Genomic DNA, 17008 nt, shown 5'->3' with positions numbered 1-17008 from the left:
TTCTGCTCAGGCGTACAGTTCATGCATCTCATACAGGCAGCTGTTAGCAATAGCTCTGTTTTAGTGTGTCTCTGTGGGCAAGCTCATTAGCTGTTAGCATCAGCTCTGTTGCAGTGTGTCTCTGTGGTCATGCGCTGTAGCTGTTAGCTTTACCTGTTTAAGTGTGTCTCTGCTCACACTCAGTGTGTCTCTGCTCACACTCTGTAGCTGTTAGTGTTAGCTCTGTTTAAGTGTCTCTCTGTGCAAATACTCTGTAGCTATTAGTGTTAGCTCTGATTCAGTGTGTCTCTGTGCTCACACTCTGTAGCTGTTCGGATTATCTCTGTATTAGCGGTGTTGCCAACCTTGATCAGATGACTGGCATGAAAGTTCCAAGACAAGTCTGTATACATCTACATGTATGGAAGACTTCTGTCACCTTGTAAATAGTCTGTAAGGTTTGCAAACTACCCCAAAACTTTTGATGTAGTTAATTTTATATTGTTTATAATGGAAAAACATTGATTTTCCGTAAGATTTCTCACGTGAGCGTGAAAGTCTGAAAGCGTGAGAGTTGGCAGCTGGTATTAGTGTGTCTCTGTGCGAATACTCTGCAGTTGTTAGCGTTAACTGTTTCAGGTTGTCGCTGCACTCACATTGTGTAACTGTTAGCGTTAGCTCTATTTCAGTTTGTCTCTGCACTCACATTGTGTAACTGTTAGCGTTAGCTCTATTTCAGTTTGTCTCCTCGCTCACATGGTGTAACTGTTAGCGTTAGCTCTATTTCAGTTTGTCTCTGCACTCACATTGTGTAACTGTTAGCGTTAGCTCTATTTCAGTTTGTCTCTGCACTCACATTGTGTAACTGTTAGCGTTAGCTCTATTTCAGTTTGTCTCTGCACTCACATTGTGTAACTGTTAGCGTTAGCTCTATTTCAGTTTGTCTCCCCGCTCACATGGTGTAACTGTTAGCGTTAGCTCTATTTCAGTTTGTCTCCTCGCTCACATGGTGTAACTGTTAGCGTTAGCTCTATTTCAGTTTGTCTCCTCGCTCACATTGTGTAACTGTTAGCGTTAGCTCTATTTCAGTTTGTCTCCTCGCTCACATGGTGTAACTGCTAGCGTTAGCTCTGTTTCAGTGTTTCAGTCATCAATATTTTATCGTTTTTTTTTAATTATTTTTAAAATATTATCTTTTTGATTTCTAAAATGCTTCAATTCATTATAACAAATGAATACACCCTTTAATATCACTACGTAATTATGGGAGTAGTTCAAATTATCACAAAACAAAAAGGTGGTTTAACACTGTGCAAACTACAGGGGCACTATCGCTATGCAAGAGCGTCTGAAGAAAAAACACACAGCCGCTATTCTGGGCCGCCAGAATAAGCAAAATCACCCAAAGAGCTGTCTATTCATATTTATTAAATTACCATTAGTACAGAGAGCTTTTTAATATCTTTTGTCCTTATATCTGCTAAATGCACTCATTAAAGCTATAAAGGTGTCTGACTGCTACATTAGAATCTCCATTGAATAAGTGTTTGAGAAAATGTTTAGGCTAAAATCTGGGCATATTCTGTGTGGATTGATGGTACAGATTAATTTAGGGACGTGACGACGCCTTTCATTATTGTTTTTAGGAATACTACTAATCTGCTTTTCAAATTCTGGGCATAAGGAACGTCAGTTTAGTGCCGGAAAGCTGGCGTGCATTATTTAAAGCCCTGCAATGGTATATATTTTGTTGTTGTCAAAATAAAATTAACTTGAATGAAAAGGTCAGTTTGATTTTCCTCCAGAAAATCAATCATTTAGATTAATCAACAAATCAGTAAAATAGTCGTTAGATTAATTGATAGAAATAATGGCAGCCCCATTCTCCGTGCTTATGCTCTGTAGCTGTTACCATTAGCCCTGTTTCAGTGTGTCTCTGAGCTAATACTCAGTAGCTGTAGCTGTTAGCAATTTCAGTGGGTGTTTCTCAATACCAAGAATGCAAAGAACGTACTTGTTTTCTTGGCAAGAGCAGTCTTTTTAAATTGCCTCTCAAGAAGAAACTTGGAACGCAGTGAATCATGGGATTTTCCTCATTGGCAAAGATGCAACCGATGCATCCTTGATATTTGGGGTGGGGCAAAAATGACATCCTGGCATTTTTCGCTGTCCTCTGTACTTCTGTACTTTGTATTGGAATTGGTCTCTGACAATGAAAGATGACGTAAAACAGGTATGCGAGAGCACGAGCACGGTGAAGTATGCATATTAAGAAACACCGAATATGTCGAATATGTGCTAATTCTCTGTAGCTGTTAACATTAGCTCTGTATCAGCATGTCTCTGTGCTAATACTCTGTAGCTCTTAGCATCAGCTCTGTTTCTGTGTGTCTCTGCACTCACAGTCTGTAGTTGTTAGCATCAGCTCTGTTTCTGTTTTCCTCGGTCTTGTTGGGATGTATTGGACACACTTTGAGTGGAGCAAAATGGGTCTCTCATGAAACACCGAAATCCGAGACCAGGTTAATGGTCCTGGTGGCAGGCTACCAGACGCACCTCTTAGGCCACAGGGGCTTTGGTCAGAGCTGGCCATCTGAATGGTTTCTGGCACTGGTTTCTGGGATGTGTGCAAAGGCTCTTGTCAGAGGGGCCCGGTGTGGAAAAAAGCTGTAGAACATGAGGACGATGAGCTGAGTAAACACCTCAGCGAGGATTTTTATGGCACATGAAAGATTCCAGCCATTCCAGCTGTCACGGCACATGGCAGCTGGCAGTGATTAGCTTCTGATTCACTTTAGCTGCATATAGAGGCTGGTTGTAAAAATATGAACAGTATAACTGTTTCCTGAGTTTGTGCTGACAGCAGCCCCCTGGGGACCAGGCTCCGTACAGAAACATATAGCAGCGGCTTGGGTCCCATGCCAGCAACTCGATTAGCCGCAGTCCTCGGGATGCAAGTCAGATCTGGGGCTAACACAACGTCCTCCAAGCAGCGCTGGGACATGGTGACAGTTCTGTCTTTTAGCTGCCATTGGCTTTAAGGTTAGAATAACTCTTCTGAATGCTCCCTCATAATAATTAGCTTTATCTTGACAAATCTTCAAGGTCAATTTGTAGCACTTGTGTTTTCAATATTGCTGGAGTTTCCATTAAGATTTAAGAAATGTTCCTGACATTACGACTGTTAATCACATGCTGACAGATCTGACTCGGATTAGTAATAGTCTTAGCAAATGGTAACACAGGGCTTAAGACAACACTAATAAAACAGAGTAGAAAGCATGTGATGTTTGGAATTCACCAAGCATGAAAGCAGTGAAACATTTCGGTATGAAGTTCACCGTTTGAAAAATTCCAGTATGATCTCGTTCTTCTGTCTCTTCAAACAACTACAGTTACAGTATAATTTTTAAGGTTGTTTCATTTGAACACGTTTTGCTTTTGCTTAGAGAAATGGAATGGGCCTGTTGATGTGGTAAGTGAAAGGTCAGAAGTCACGTCGCGCCTTGACGGGTCTCGCTCCGGCACTGACAAAAGACTCCCGGCCAGTGGTAGCAGAACCAGGTCTGCTGGGTGCTCAGGACTCGGCCTGTGCTTCCTTTGCCTTCCTGCGAAGCGGAGAGCTGTCCTTTGAAGACGTGTCAGCGGCTCATTTCTGAAACCCCATCTGGACAGGAGAAGCTACCAGTCACACTGTGGTTTTCTGTGGTTTTACAGCAATTACGGCTGAGCTGCAGCTCTCAGCAGAGAATGGGAGCCATCAGGTCATCTCTGCTACTCCGGAGTGAGATGAATGAGGTCTTTGTCAGTCTCTGCACTGGGACGCCTCGTTGCCTCGCCTGCCCATATTTACTACTGTTTGGTTATACTTTTAGCTTCATATTCAGTGTCTCTCGAAGAGTGAATATTTTTATTTAAAAAAAAGAATAAAGGATTGATTGAATACAAAGTCATTCTTAGGAACACCAGCTTTTGACAGAGCATTGCATTTCTGCTTTCAATAATGTAGCCTTTAGTAAAACAAAAGGTGGGGGGGGGGCATTTTTATATTTAACTTTGACCTCATCCGAATTCTTTCCTCCATTGCAAAATTAGACATAATAGCATAAAGTTCTACTGAAAGCACTGGATCAGTACAGAACAATAAGCCTTATGTTTAACCGATTTCATCAGTTTGTGTTTATTTCTGATTAATGCAAGTTACGCAAACACTGCAGCTCCTCCATGCCGGAGAGTTTATTCTAAGTACCTGGACTTGCAAATCAACCAGAATTTTTTTCTTATTTTTCCAAAAACTCTTCCATTCCCTGCTTATTTCTTGTAATTGTCAGTTCAGAAGAACAGAAAATGATTGAATTGCCTCCAAGTTTTCCATGCTGCAAACAGTATAAGGTAAATAAAGGACAATACTAGGAAACAGTTTATGGTTAAAGAATGAGCTAACATCACACATCACAGAGACGTCATCAGCAGTGCAGAAGAGGGAGCCATTACACTATTACAGTGAGCCAGTGTACACTGTAACACCAGCAGGACCTCACAGCAAGTCAGTGTAAGAAGTAACACTAGCGGGATGACACATTGAGTCAGCGTTAGATATAACACCAGTGGGGTGTCACACTGAGTCAGAGTAAGATATAACACCAGTGGGGTGTCACAGAGAGTCGGCGTAAGATACAACACCAGCGGGTGTCACACTGAGTCAGTGTATGATATAAAGCCAGTGGGGTGTCATACCGAGTCGGTGTAAGATATAACACCAGTGGGGTGTCACAGGAAGTTGGTGCAAGACATAGCATTGGCGGGGTGTCACAGTGAGTCAGTGTATAATATAACACCAGACAGGTATCACAGCAAGTCGGTGTAAGATGTAACACTGCTGGGGTGTTACAGGGAACTGGCTTATTACGTAACATTGATGGGATTTCACAGCAAATTGGTGTACACAGGTGTCACAGCAGTTAGCACAAGACACAATACAGGTGGGGTGTCGCAGCACGTTAGTATTTGCCATCAGAGTGCCAGAGTGCCGCAGGGAGGTGGCGTATGATGTAATACCACAGGGACGTACATTAGAACAGCGGTGACCTCCTCAGCCAGTCGGTGTACACTGTGAGTTGTGTTTTTTCTGAAGTACCGAATATCATTCTTAGAATCTGGTCTTCCTGTTTGGTTAGTAAAGATTAGTGCTTTCATGTTCCAGCACTCCTGGTCCAAAATGTAGCTCTATGTTCCTCATGCTTACCTGTTTACACCTGTGCCAGGCTCGGAACCGCCCTCCTGCCCCCAGGCATCAGACCTATCCGCACCCCTGGACCATCCATGCTGCCTTTGGACAAACAGACCCCGTCTACTGACCAGCACCACCTTCCCACCCAGCACAAACCCTACACCCACTTCAGCGACCCCTCAGCCCATGAAGGTAGAGTCTGAAGGGCTGGGTCACTTTGTGGAGGGGGGGATATCCTGCCAGCAATTATCGTGCCTTTATGTTTTTAGAGTTTAATTGACTGCTACAACAGTGACATGGGTAAGGACAGAGGTCTGAAAGCCGTCCCTTCAGGTGAGGTGACTGATCTGCATGCCTAATGTGGCACGAGCTTGTGAGCCTAGCAGGCTGGCACGGCCCCGTAGTCCCACCCCAACCCCCTGGGAATCCCGCTCAGTGCCAGTCTTGCTCAAACCTTCTCTTTAATGAGGTTTGATGGGCTGTCACAAAATGATTTACATGCGCCATCTATGAATGTTTTCAAGCCATAAAGACTGTGACAAGCAGGCAATGTGTCTCCTGTTTGTGCTTCTATTCACAGCGTCTCCATGAGTAATCATTACGTTTTACGGCATCATTATTTTATGAGAGTTTTTCTCCCAGGTTCAGCTAGTGCACATGTCTGTCCGGGGTGAAGCCCAGGCAGGATGCTGCCCCAGTCATATACAGACAGCCAGGAGCAGAGTCTGAGCCTGTGCAGGGTCTGTGACTGTTCATTTTCTGTCCAGACCGGTGGCTTTAATCCATTCTTAATTACATATTTTTGAAATGTCTAGAGGTCATTTTCAAGAAAGGTCAGGCAATATATTTTGAGATACTGCATCCACTGAAGTGAGTAAAGGAGTGTACGCAGCAGCCCCTCATGTCCTGAGTGTGGCCCCCTGTTGGTGGGAGGTATTCAGGACAGTCTTTTGAATGGGACTGACTGGAACGCTTGTATTAAGAGGCCCTGCCCCCTCATACGAGTGAGATATTTACTTGTCAGGTGTTCCCAGAGCTACAGAAAGAGAGCGCAAGAAAAACATTACGCAGCCTGAACTGGACCTGCCATGGTTTGGGCTGTAGATCCCAGTTAGATAGAAATGGCTTTCAACTTGAATTATATCTCTGGAAGGGGGAGGACATGCGAGAGGCCCTAAAGTGTAATGGGATGCAGTGTTTAAGGCATTAGCAGTGGGGTTTCCCGCATTGCTGAAAGGAGCTCGGAAAGCCTTTGAAGGGCCGCTCCAGTGCCGCTCCGCACAGGCTGGGGACGGCAATGCCCCTGTCACGGAGCCCGATGCCGGGCCCAGTTTCGCAAGCGGCCTTTAACAAAGTGCCCTATTGTTATTTTATTAACCGTTTATGATTGTGTTTGCTGTGCTGTTCCCATTGTGAATGCACATGGGTCGAATCAGGGTAATCACTTCAGTCTGTTCCCAGTATTTAGTGCCCCCCCACCCCTAAATGTTTGCACGTGACAGCATGGGCTTGCAGCGTGGGGGGGTCAACCCCTTATAGTAGGAAGCAGAGGAATGTAGCAAGACTCTCTGTGAGCACCTGAGCATGTGGCAGCCCGGACTGTGAAGCCCCCAAGAGAGGCAACCCTGACTGTGCAGCCCCCTGATCGTGAAGCCCCCTGACTGTGAAGCCTCCTGACCGTGAAGCCCCCGAGAGCATGGTGGCCCTGACTGTGGAGCCCCCTGACCATCAAGCCCCCTGACCGTGAAGTCCCCGAGAGCACAGTGACCCTGACTGTAAAGCCTCTTAACCGTGAAGCCCCCTAGAGCATGGCGACCCTGACTGTGGAGCCCCCTGACCATCAAGCCCGCTGACTGCAAAGCCCCTGACCATTAAGCCCTCGAGAGCATGGTGACCCTGACCGTGAAGCCTCCTAACCGTGAAGCTCTCTAGAGGATGGTGGCCCTGACCATGAAGCCCCCTGACCATGAAGCCCCCTGTCCATGAAGCCCCCTGACTGTGAAGCCCCCTGACTATGGAGCCCCCTGACCATGAAGCCCCCTGACTATGGAGCCCCCTGACCATGAAGCCCCTTGACTGTGAAACCCCTGACCATGAAACCCTCTGAATGTGAAGCCCCCTGACCGTGAAGCCCCCAAGAGCATGGCAACCTTCACTGTGAAGCTCCCAAGAGGACGGTGGCCCTGACTGTGAAACCCCTAAGAAGATGGTGGGCCTAACCATGAAGACCCCTGACCATGAAGCCCCTAAGAGTATGGTGACCATCAAGCCCCCTGACCATCAAGCCCCTTGACCGTGAAACCCCCTGCCCATGAAGCCCCCTGACTGTGAAGCCCCCTGACTGTGAACCTCGGAGAGTGTACTGGGGCTGACCATGAAGCCCACTGACCGTGAATCCTGCAAGAACACAGCGGCCCTGACCGTGAAGACTCCTGACTGTGAAGCCCCCTGACTGAAGCCCACTGACCGTGAAGCCCCCAAGCGCATGCTTGCCACCTACCTCGTACTCCCTTCACTGTTATTCTATGTGCTACACGCATGTAGCATGGTCCAATAGGAAGCTGCCATGGCTGTCATGTGACCATCGCCCCAAAGGCGTGCTGCTTGGTGCTGCTCCACATAAACACATGGCTGTCGACAAAGCAGTGGGGCTCTCAGTCCCTCGCAGATGAAGCACAGAGTGCAGGCTGGGGCCCTCCATGCCAGCTATGGGCCTCTGGGGAGCTTTTGCAATCACCAGGCTGGGCCGGGCTCAGGGGGACACATTTCGCAAGAGGGCCTGGCTGTGTCCAAGGCGCCGCATGGCAGTGGTGCTGGCTCCGCCCCACGACACCGGGCACAGTAAACAGCCCGTCCATATCCACGGACCCCCAGGAACTCCTGGAATGACAGAAGCACCAAGTGTACGGGCTCCTGACGGCATGGAGTCGCATGCTGCCCCCTGCTGTTTGGGGACGGCCCTGAAAAACTGCAATTTCAGGATAGTTTTTAACGAGATCTGTGATAGTCATTACTCTCCCGTACAGGAAAACAACAAGCACACAGTTTTATCGCGCCCTGAGGGCCGCACTCTCGTAGGAAGCTCCGCTGATGTGTATCAGAGCAGGGGACCTGGAGCTGTCACTACACCAGGACACCCTGTTAGGTCACAAGTAAAGTCCCTCGACTTCTGCTGTCCCCTCAGCGGCATCACAGCTGTATATCAAAGACCAGTTAGAGATGCGGCCACTGGGATCGACACTGAGCCCATCGCTCTTCTCCCGAATGCTCCCGCTCCCCGAGATGCCAGAACACTGCCGCCTGGCCCTGTGCCAAAACCAGTTTGTCAGAAATAAATGTTCAGAAATGTTTCGGCCATTTACTCTAGTCACCACTAGCTGTGGTTTCCAGGTCCTATAAAAGTAAAGCAATTTATGTTTTTTTTCCATTTTTATTCATGGCTTCCTGTCGCTCTACTGCCCTCTACAGGTTACCAAGGCAGCTTTCACAGTTGCTTCCATTACGGAGACAGTTACAGAATGGAACAATCTGTGAGCGATGTCCATTTATCCGGAGACGGTCACTGCTTTAGCTCCCACCGGCAGAATGGCTACCCCGTGTCCATCTCCAGCGGCCCAGCCAGTGGTGAGTCCCACACTCGGCTTGGTGAGGCGTCTCCAGCACTGACCTCTCACTGTCATGTGGAACCCCGCAGGTCTGTCTCCGAGCCGCATCCTAGAGAGGGTGTCTCCTGTTGCAAGTAGGTCTATGTCAGACTCGTAAAAGGAGACTGACGCCCCTGTCGGGTTGTACGGCTCAGCCTGCTAACTCTGGGGATGGGAGGTATGGGGCAGGTGTCAGGGGGCCTGAATGAGACAGATGGATTCTGGGGGAGGAAACTGTGTGATGGCGCCTCTCAGAGGACGCCAGACATCACGGGCGCCTCTGAAAAAGACTGATTGTGAGACACAAACACAGGACCAAGTCCCTTACAGATACTGGCCCTGATATTGATCTTAATAAAAGGGTGATAATAATAATAATAATAATAATAATAATAATAAATAATAATAATAAGAAGAATGATATTAATAATAAAATCAGTAAAGCATGGAGGTGCTATTTTCTGGTTGTCTCACATGTCTCACATCTCACATGTCTCACATCTCACATGTCTCACATCTCACGTGTCTCGCTACACCAAGAGAGGGTGCTCAAAGCCACACTGGGTCTCTGACTCTCCGCAGGCTTTGGCGTGGTCCGAGATATGCAGGAGTTCACCTCCAGCCCAGAGGAGACCATCTTCTTCCAGGTGGGCGGCTTTGACCGCTGCTTGAACCAGATCTCCTCAGTCTACACGGAGACGTGAGAGGCAGGATGTGTTGTGGCATCCTCTCTGCGTGTCGCCACCCTGCAGTGTATCTCATCCTCCTCTTCCATACCCTCCTCACGCTCCTTACCCTCCTCCTCCTCTTCACGCTCCTCACCACCCTTCTTCTCATCCTCATCATCCCCTTTCTCCTCCCTATCCTCCGTATCCTGTTCATCCTCCTCACCTTCCTCATTCTCTTCATCCTCCTCACCCTCCTCCTTCTCCTCATTCTCTTCATCCTCCTCTTTCTCATCCTCATATTCCTCACCCTCCTTCTTCTCCTCATCCTCTTCATCCTCCTCTATCTCTCCTGTCCTTGCCTGCTCTCTCTGAGGGCTACTTCTTTATCTCCCTATTCTTTTTGGAACTACTGCATGTGTCTGTATTGAAAATGTATCATTTTGCTGTGTTTTGTCATTGAAGCAGATTTTTCGGCTGTCTGTTGTGAGTGTTTTACCACTTGTGCTGAATTTGTTTTTGTGTCTGTGAAGCTGATGAGGAATAGGTATGTGGCTTTAGGGAACACTGATAGCCCAACAAAATCAGTTAGCCATCTCAAACAACTTCTGGCAACATGTAAAAATGTACAGTTTGTTTAAAACAATTATTCTAAATTGTTCATATATTTTCATGTTTTAAATAAATGCTTGTTCAATTATGATTCTGTTCATGGTATTCTATAAATTGTATCTAAATAGTTGAGTTAGCTCTCTGAAGAAAACTCAGGTATTGTATGGACACACGCTTAGCACAAAGTTAGCAAGGATCAAAAAAGTATAAAGACTAATAATAATCTGTAATTAAACCTTTGAATGGTTCCCGAATGTACGGAGATGCACTTTTTCCTACCACGTGCTGCGCTGCCATCTAGTGGAGAACATTGGGATTTAACCAAAACGTTTTTGTCAGTATTAAGACGAAGTAAACATTAATGTTAAAATAACCTAAATCACAAAAATGTACACAACTTTATAAGTGATTATTTATATAGCACAAATATTGAATATATCAACTTTCATTGTTCCGTAACTTCAGTTAGAATAATGGTTTTAATCCACGCTGACCTGTGGACAGTATATTGCAAGGAGTTCATACGAAACACACCAATTCCTGCATTTCAAAGCTGGAGGCACCGATGACTTTCCAGTAATTCAATATGCAGCATGAATTTACAGTACAATATGCATTAATTTAATAATGTTTCATGTTTTATTCAATCTGAACTGTTTTCCAGGATCTCAGGGTTTCACAAAATTAAAACGTTTTACCTGATAGCTGGAAAAAATAAATATAGTTTTGATTTTATAATCAACATTTATTTAAAATTCGGAATAATGTAAACGTTTAGAAAGTTCTCATTAAATGAACGTACGTATTATATAGTATAGCATAATTAAAAATTGCATACTGCATAATTTCCTAGGTGCTATATGTCTTAGTACTGGAAGATAAAATTGTGCATTACATTAATTTGAGAAATAATCGCTTTAGTTTGTACCAGTTGTTTAAATTAAAGCACCCCTGGGATGTTATAAACTCGGTTGCCACTGGGTGGCGCTGTGCCACCAGGTGAAACGCATCTCTACAAGCCGAAAGGCGTCTTTCAGGGTGAGCATTTTCTAGACAGCAGGAATAGTTACTCTCGGTAAAAAAAAAACAAAGTAACAGGTTTCGTTGTATTTGCTGTCACTGGGAATTTGCGTTTTCTCGCCGTTCACTTTTTCACGCCCAGCACTGTAGTGATACTGACTTTATACTCAAGAATTAGTCCGAATGGACTGACTGGATTTAGTTTTGAAACAGTTTTATAAGAACTCTTGTCTACTGGGCCGTATAAGACCAGGTGCCAGCACTGGAGTGGGCTCGGTGCACCATGCAGCAGCAGGTTAACCGTGCGCTGAGAGCAGGGCGGTATTACTTGTGCCCCCCTTCCCGCTGAGCCGCACCCAGGGTAGGGGGCGTCTAGGAGCCACTACCAGCCAAGCGCTGCCTGACCTGGACCCGGAGCTTCGACTGCGGAGCCCCAGCATTCAGCGATGCCACGGAAAGGTACGGTGCGGCGGTGGGTCAGCCTGAGCCGGAGACTGTGCATCCTGAAGCGGGGTGTGAAGTTGAACTGATCGTTTTATGGTGTTTTACTGCGATGTCAGGTGTGAGTGTAAGTTCTGCGTAGGAGTAACCGCCTGCTTGATTTCATCCGGCCTGCAATACTCATTTTCTTCAAATCACAGTGAGATAATGATGCGTTTATTTATATGAACAAGGCGGATTGCTGATGGGGATCAGCGCATTAAACATGTATCATCAAGGTGCTTCTTAACCAAACAACCAGCCTCGGTTACCAGACCCGAAACCCCACAGACTCAGGGTTTTATTTAGTTATTCTGGAGCAGAACTCGATTGCAGCTTTGAAACTTCGCTTTGTTTTGGGCAATTGGTCTCCATCGACAAACTTGCATGAAACTATTAAAATGTTTTCTTAAAAAAAAACTAATAAAATGAGGAAAATTGTGACGAGTGAAGTAAATTGAGTAAACAGAAACAATAAGATGAAGGTTAATAAAATCCTACACTTTAAAGCAAACTTTAAGGGTTACAAAAAAGGTAAATGGGTGTTTTAGTGATCCATTGGCTGAGCGCACAGACTCTCCGCTCGGCTCGTGGCCAAACGGGCGCGCACATGCGCTCTGCGCCTCCACGCACACTGCCCAGTCAGCCTTTATTTCATGCGTCTTGCTGGGGTGTCCCTGCCAACCTTATTTTCATCAATTGGAGACCCCCCCTTCGTTTTTAGAGAAGTCATCCTCAGGACAGTTTATCCACATTCATATGTCTGTCTCTGCTTACACCCCAGCCTGCTTTCCGAAATGTTCTGCCCCTCCTACTGGACTTGATTTTTTGGGTCATTCCCGCAAACACTCCCTCAGCTGGTTTGGCCTGGTTCTGCTGCCCATGCTTCATTGCACACACGCTTTGGTTCTGGTTCTGCTGGTGTGATTTGCTTTTGGTTTTGCACTCCTTCATGGCCCATCCACAGCTGCTGTGTTTTACGCGGAGTTGGGTTTGCTGCAGGCTCCTGGGCACCCTGGCCCCATGTGGGAGGGGCAGTGTGTCACGGGGGTCCGTTTAATTTTGTTACAGTCCCTGGGGATTATGTGTGGGGGGTGCTGCTTGCACCCATTTAGGCATGACCCCCCCCCCCCCACCTTCCTGCTTTTATGGCTGAACGTCCACCCAACCCAGTCCCATGCCACCCCGAACACCCTACCCTACACCATGCTGCCCTGTCACCCAATGCCACCCTGCCCCATGCCACTCTGCCCATTCTACCCAAACCAGACCGCCCCACGCCATGAAGGTTTATGTGTCTGTCTCTGTGTCAGAGGAGAGGAGGGGATAGGAGGGGCTGTACACCTTAAACTAGCTGGCCGCTGCCTCTCATCTAATGTCTAACTATAAGCAGCTCTTGCTGTTGGGCTGTACATGTAGCACCCTGATGATGTAATTCTAAATTCCTGTTACCCGCTGGGGCCACTGACGGCCAGGCGCCCCCTGGTGGGGCGTTCTCTGTGTTTCCATGGCGACCTCCCAGAGAGAGAGGCCGCTTCTGTGTTGCCAGGAGCTGGGCTTGTTTGCGGCTCCAGGGAGACGTGTGCCTGGGGCGGGACCAGCCTCACGAGAGCGTGTTGTGCGCCGCACGCTGACTGTCATGCAGCATGATCAGCATCAACGTAGCGGTGGGAGCTGCAGCCAACCGCTGTGGCCCCTTCATGGCTCTGGGCCCTTCCTGTCTCACAGTGGCATCTCTTCCTAACAGGAGCCGGCACGCTGTGGGGACTCGTCACATGGTGCTGTGTGGTGCTGAGGGGCCCCGGAGCCGGCGGCTGTCGCTGCCCCCCTGCCACCGCCCTGGACGGCTTCCCCACCACGGGTCTGGCTGAGTCATGCTGCCTGAACTTCTCCGGCTCCTCCTTCAGGAGCGTGACATGGGCCACCTTCTCGGCCATGGCGCCTCTGCGCGTCCTGGACCTGTCCTACTGTAACATCAGCCAGCTGCTTGTGGAAGGACCTTCCCCGTCGGGCCTACAGGAGGTCTACCTGGGGGGTAACAGCCTCAGGAGAGTCCCTGATGGCTTCCTGGCCAGCGCCCCCCATCTGAGGGTGCTGGACCTTGGGCAGAACCTCTTGGAGGAGCTTCCGGAGGTCTTCCTGCAGGCCGCTGCCTCCCTGCAGGAGCTCCGCCTGGCCTCCAACCACCTGGCAGGCCTCCCGCGCTCCGTCTTCCAGCCACGGCTGTGGAGGGTCGATCTGTCCGACAATCCGTGGGACTGTACCTGTCCGCTACTGGAGGCACTGCAACGCCACCTACAGACGCAGAGGAACTCCAGTGAGACTCGGGCCACGTTGGGAGTGCCTGCCTGTGCCTCACCGCAGAGCCTGGCGGGCCGGAGTCTGGCGTCAGTGCGGCCCGGTGAGGCCTGCTGGGCCCCAGGTGTCACCGCCAGTGCTGTGCTCTTACCGCTGCTCGTCCTGCTCACCCTGCTGCTCTGCTGGTGCATCAGGAGGAGACGCCACAGAGAGGAGTCTGTCCCAAAGCCAGCAGCAGTGGGGTCCAAGCCCCCTGCCGCTGCGGGACACGAGGCCGGAGCAGGGGCAGCCGAGTCGGTGGGCGCGGGGTTGAGAGATGCCCTTCTGAGGAACCAGTTGATGCTGCGGCCGGCTTCCTCCCTACTGGGCAGCAGTCGCGACCTCTACGAAGAGGTGGAGATCCGCCTGGGTTCTGAGGGTTTGCTGGACTCACCCCAGGCGCGGGGGGACGAGGGCACGCGGGGCCCCCTGCTGGACGATTTGGAGACTGTGAGCGTCACAGAAGTGATGACGGACTCTGCCAACCGGGAGAAGATGTACCTGGTGCAATCGACTGAATATTACAGCCTGGTCCCTGAGATCGAGCTGGAGGATTCGGATCACGGCGAGTATGAGAGCGTGGAGCTGCCGTGATGTGCGGAGGACTCGGATCATCACGAGTACGAGAGCGTGGAGATGCCGTGATATGTGAACGGATCATGGTGTTTAATGGCTGGAGTAGAAACTTTCTGTTAACTAAATGTATTCATTCAGCCTTAGACCAGAAAATGAAATGCTGAGCCCCACCTCGTCCCCCCCCCCCCCACTAACCAAGGCCACAGAGTCACTGCCCCATGCTCACTGACCACGTTCAGGTGGGAAACAGATCTTCACAGGCTCAGGGAATCTTCCAGAAGCCTTGTTTCTGCTTTGGCATTCTGTCACTGGCAGCTGTTTTTAACAACGTACTGTCGTATTCAGACAATAACTGTCATGTTATGGGGTCGGTGTGTGGTGCAGTGTGTCTGTGGTCAGATGGTTGTTGGTTCGAGCCCCAACCTCAGCAGAATAGTCGCATGTCTGTGGGCCCTTGAGCGAGGCCCTTAACCCCCAGCTTTAGGGCCGCCGCTGAAAAAGAATTTTCCCACAGGGATTAATATTGTTTCTATTCTGTTCTGTTTTATTCTAATGTGGAAGGATGGTTTAATTTTTAATTTTAAACATTATTAGAGCATTTACTTTAAACCTAGAGATGCTAACGTATATCTTCACTTCAAATACACTAACCATGAAACAGTAACAATATCTCCTGTAAAGCAGAGCCTTTTACAGTGTGTGAACTCAACAGTGTTTAATGTCTGTGTTCATGGGGGTTTGTAACCTGTACACTGTGAATTTTGATAGTGTGGTAGCACCCAGAAAAAAAGTAACCTATTTTATCAAAGAATTATTCTATTGGTGTAAACAGCTTTATTTATTCACGTCAAATCTGAGGTTTAACTCTTTTTAGTTGTTTGGCTCTGTTGATTTACTAGTTTTCACAAACCAGCTAAGCAGACAGACGTTTCGCAGTTCAGCCTGTTCTGAGCTCAAACCGCTGTTTGTATTAAAGTGCTTCTCTCTGCCTTTTGTTCTCTTCACTTATCTCCCGTTTACTCGTCATCACAAACCACCGACAGATTCTCCTCCATCTCGGTGACAATGATCAGCCCTTTTGACATCCTCAGAAGGGCACCATCCCCTGAGACATCACCTTCAGGCAGCCCCCGCCCCCTCGCCAGGAGTCTAAGGAGAGGGGCCTACAGCCGCTTCCCTGGCTCTGCTGAGCAGGGTTTGCCCAAGGAGCCACCCAGCGCAGCCTTGGGGAGGGCTGACCATGGTGCCCCCCAGACCCCAGCCGCTGACCGAGCCCATGGTCTGCTCGCTCTCGCTGGCCTGGCCTTTTCCAGACTGGGCCCTGTTACTCCAGTCTGTAGTGCCCCATTTCAGCCGTCCCCGTCGTCTTGGTAACCACTGCAGTGTCCAACCGTGGAAACACTAGCTGTCAGATAGTTGCTGGGAATGCGGATACTGTCTGCTGTGAGCTTCACACCTTCCTTTCTGTATCGCTCTGCCCAGGCTGCCTTGCCCCGCCTCCGGCCCCTTGAGGGTAGCAGTGTCTCTTATTTCCCTGGTTTCCGCCCCCTCCCCCGCAGGTCCCTCTCCCTTCATGATGTGGCCCCTGCTCTGGGCTGGGCATTGACACCTGTGGGGCCCTCGGGTTCAGTCCCGGGCCTGCAGGTGATTCTCGTTTGTGTGCTGGGAGATGCGGGCACCCTAGCGGCTGCGCTGGGGGTGTCACCAGGGGAGACGGTGTGAATCCAGGCTGTAGAGCCCCCTGCTCCCAGTAGGTCTGGGCCAGCTGAAGGCCAGCTCTCCGGAATGGTCCGCCATCTGGCCATCTGGCAACCGCTGCCCCCCCCCCCCCCAAAATGACAGCAATGGCGATCAGAGCCTCAGCTGCCTGCTTGTGAGTTTAGCAAGCGAGGAGATTCCCTCCAACATGGAGACGAGATGAGGGAGCCTCCGGGATGAGGGAGCCACCCGAGAGGAGGGGGCCACCCGGGATGAGGGGGCCACCCGGGATGAGGGGGCCACCCGGGATGAGGGGGCCACCCGGGATGAGGGGGCCACCCGGGATGAGGGAGCCTCCCGGGATGAGGGAGCCTCCCGGGATGAGGGAGCCTCCCGGGATGAGGGAGCCACCCGGGATGAGGGAGCCACCCGGGATGAGGGAGCCACCCGGGATGAGGGAGCCACCCGGGATGAGGGAGCCACCCGGGATGAGGGAGCCTCCGGAAGGCCATAGGTCAGGGGTATTCAACAGAAATTTAAAGAAGTCCAGTTAGAGAAAATTTCTTGGCGCAAAGGTCCAGAAGATCGCAATGTCTGACTACTTCGAGTGATATATATTTAAGTAGCCTGTTAGTTGTATCAACATTATATGTAATCGGTACCTGACTGTCAAATCAAATTAATTCAGTACAATTCAAAAACGTTTTCACAATATTTATTGTCACGTGATACAGAACTTCAGCCAGCTGGCTAGAGTGAGATTTTCA

The 17008-nt window shown here is 49.0% G+C and overlaps 2 protein-coding genes across 3 annotated transcripts in view; both read left to right on the top strand.

Moving 5' to 3' along the window:
* glis1a (GLIS family zinc finger 1a) overlaps positions 1-10221 on the top strand; it is a 72570-nt gene extending 62349 nt beyond the window's left edge. For both annotated transcript variants that reach the window (XM_023815898.2, XM_023815897.2), the window contains exons 9-11: positions 5244-5401; positions 8678-8833; positions 9436-10221. In XM_023815898.2, the coding sequence (XP_023671666.2) occupies positions 5244-5401; positions 8678-8833; positions 9436-9557 (436 nt within the window). In that variant the 3' untranslated portion in view covers positions 9558-10221. The remainder of the gene's footprint in view (positions 1-5243; positions 5402-8677; positions 8834-9435) is intronic.
* A 767-nt stretch (positions 10222-10988) lies between these two features.
* Positions 10989-15532, top strand: LOC111846063 (uncharacterized). Its single transcript, XM_023815914.2, has 2 exons — positions 10989-11609; positions 13378-15532. The coding sequence occupies exons 1-2, from the start codon at positions 11597-11599 to the stop codon at positions 14559-14561; spliced, it is 1197 nt and encodes a 398-aa protein (XP_023671682.2). The 5' UTR covers positions 10989-11596; the 3' UTR covers positions 14562-15532.
* The last annotated feature ends 1476 nt before the right edge of the window (positions 15533-17008 follow it).

This window comes from Paramormyrops kingsleyae, chromosome 21 (assembly GCF_048594095.1).
Source record: "Paramormyrops kingsleyae isolate MSU_618 chromosome 21, PKINGS_0.4, whole genome shotgun sequence".
Lineage (NCBI taxonomy): Eukaryota > Metazoa > Chordata > Actinopteri > Osteoglossiformes > Mormyridae > Paramormyrops > Paramormyrops kingsleyae.
Note: the sequence above shows the minus strand (reverse complement) of the source record. Positions and strands in the feature narration are given on the sequence as shown.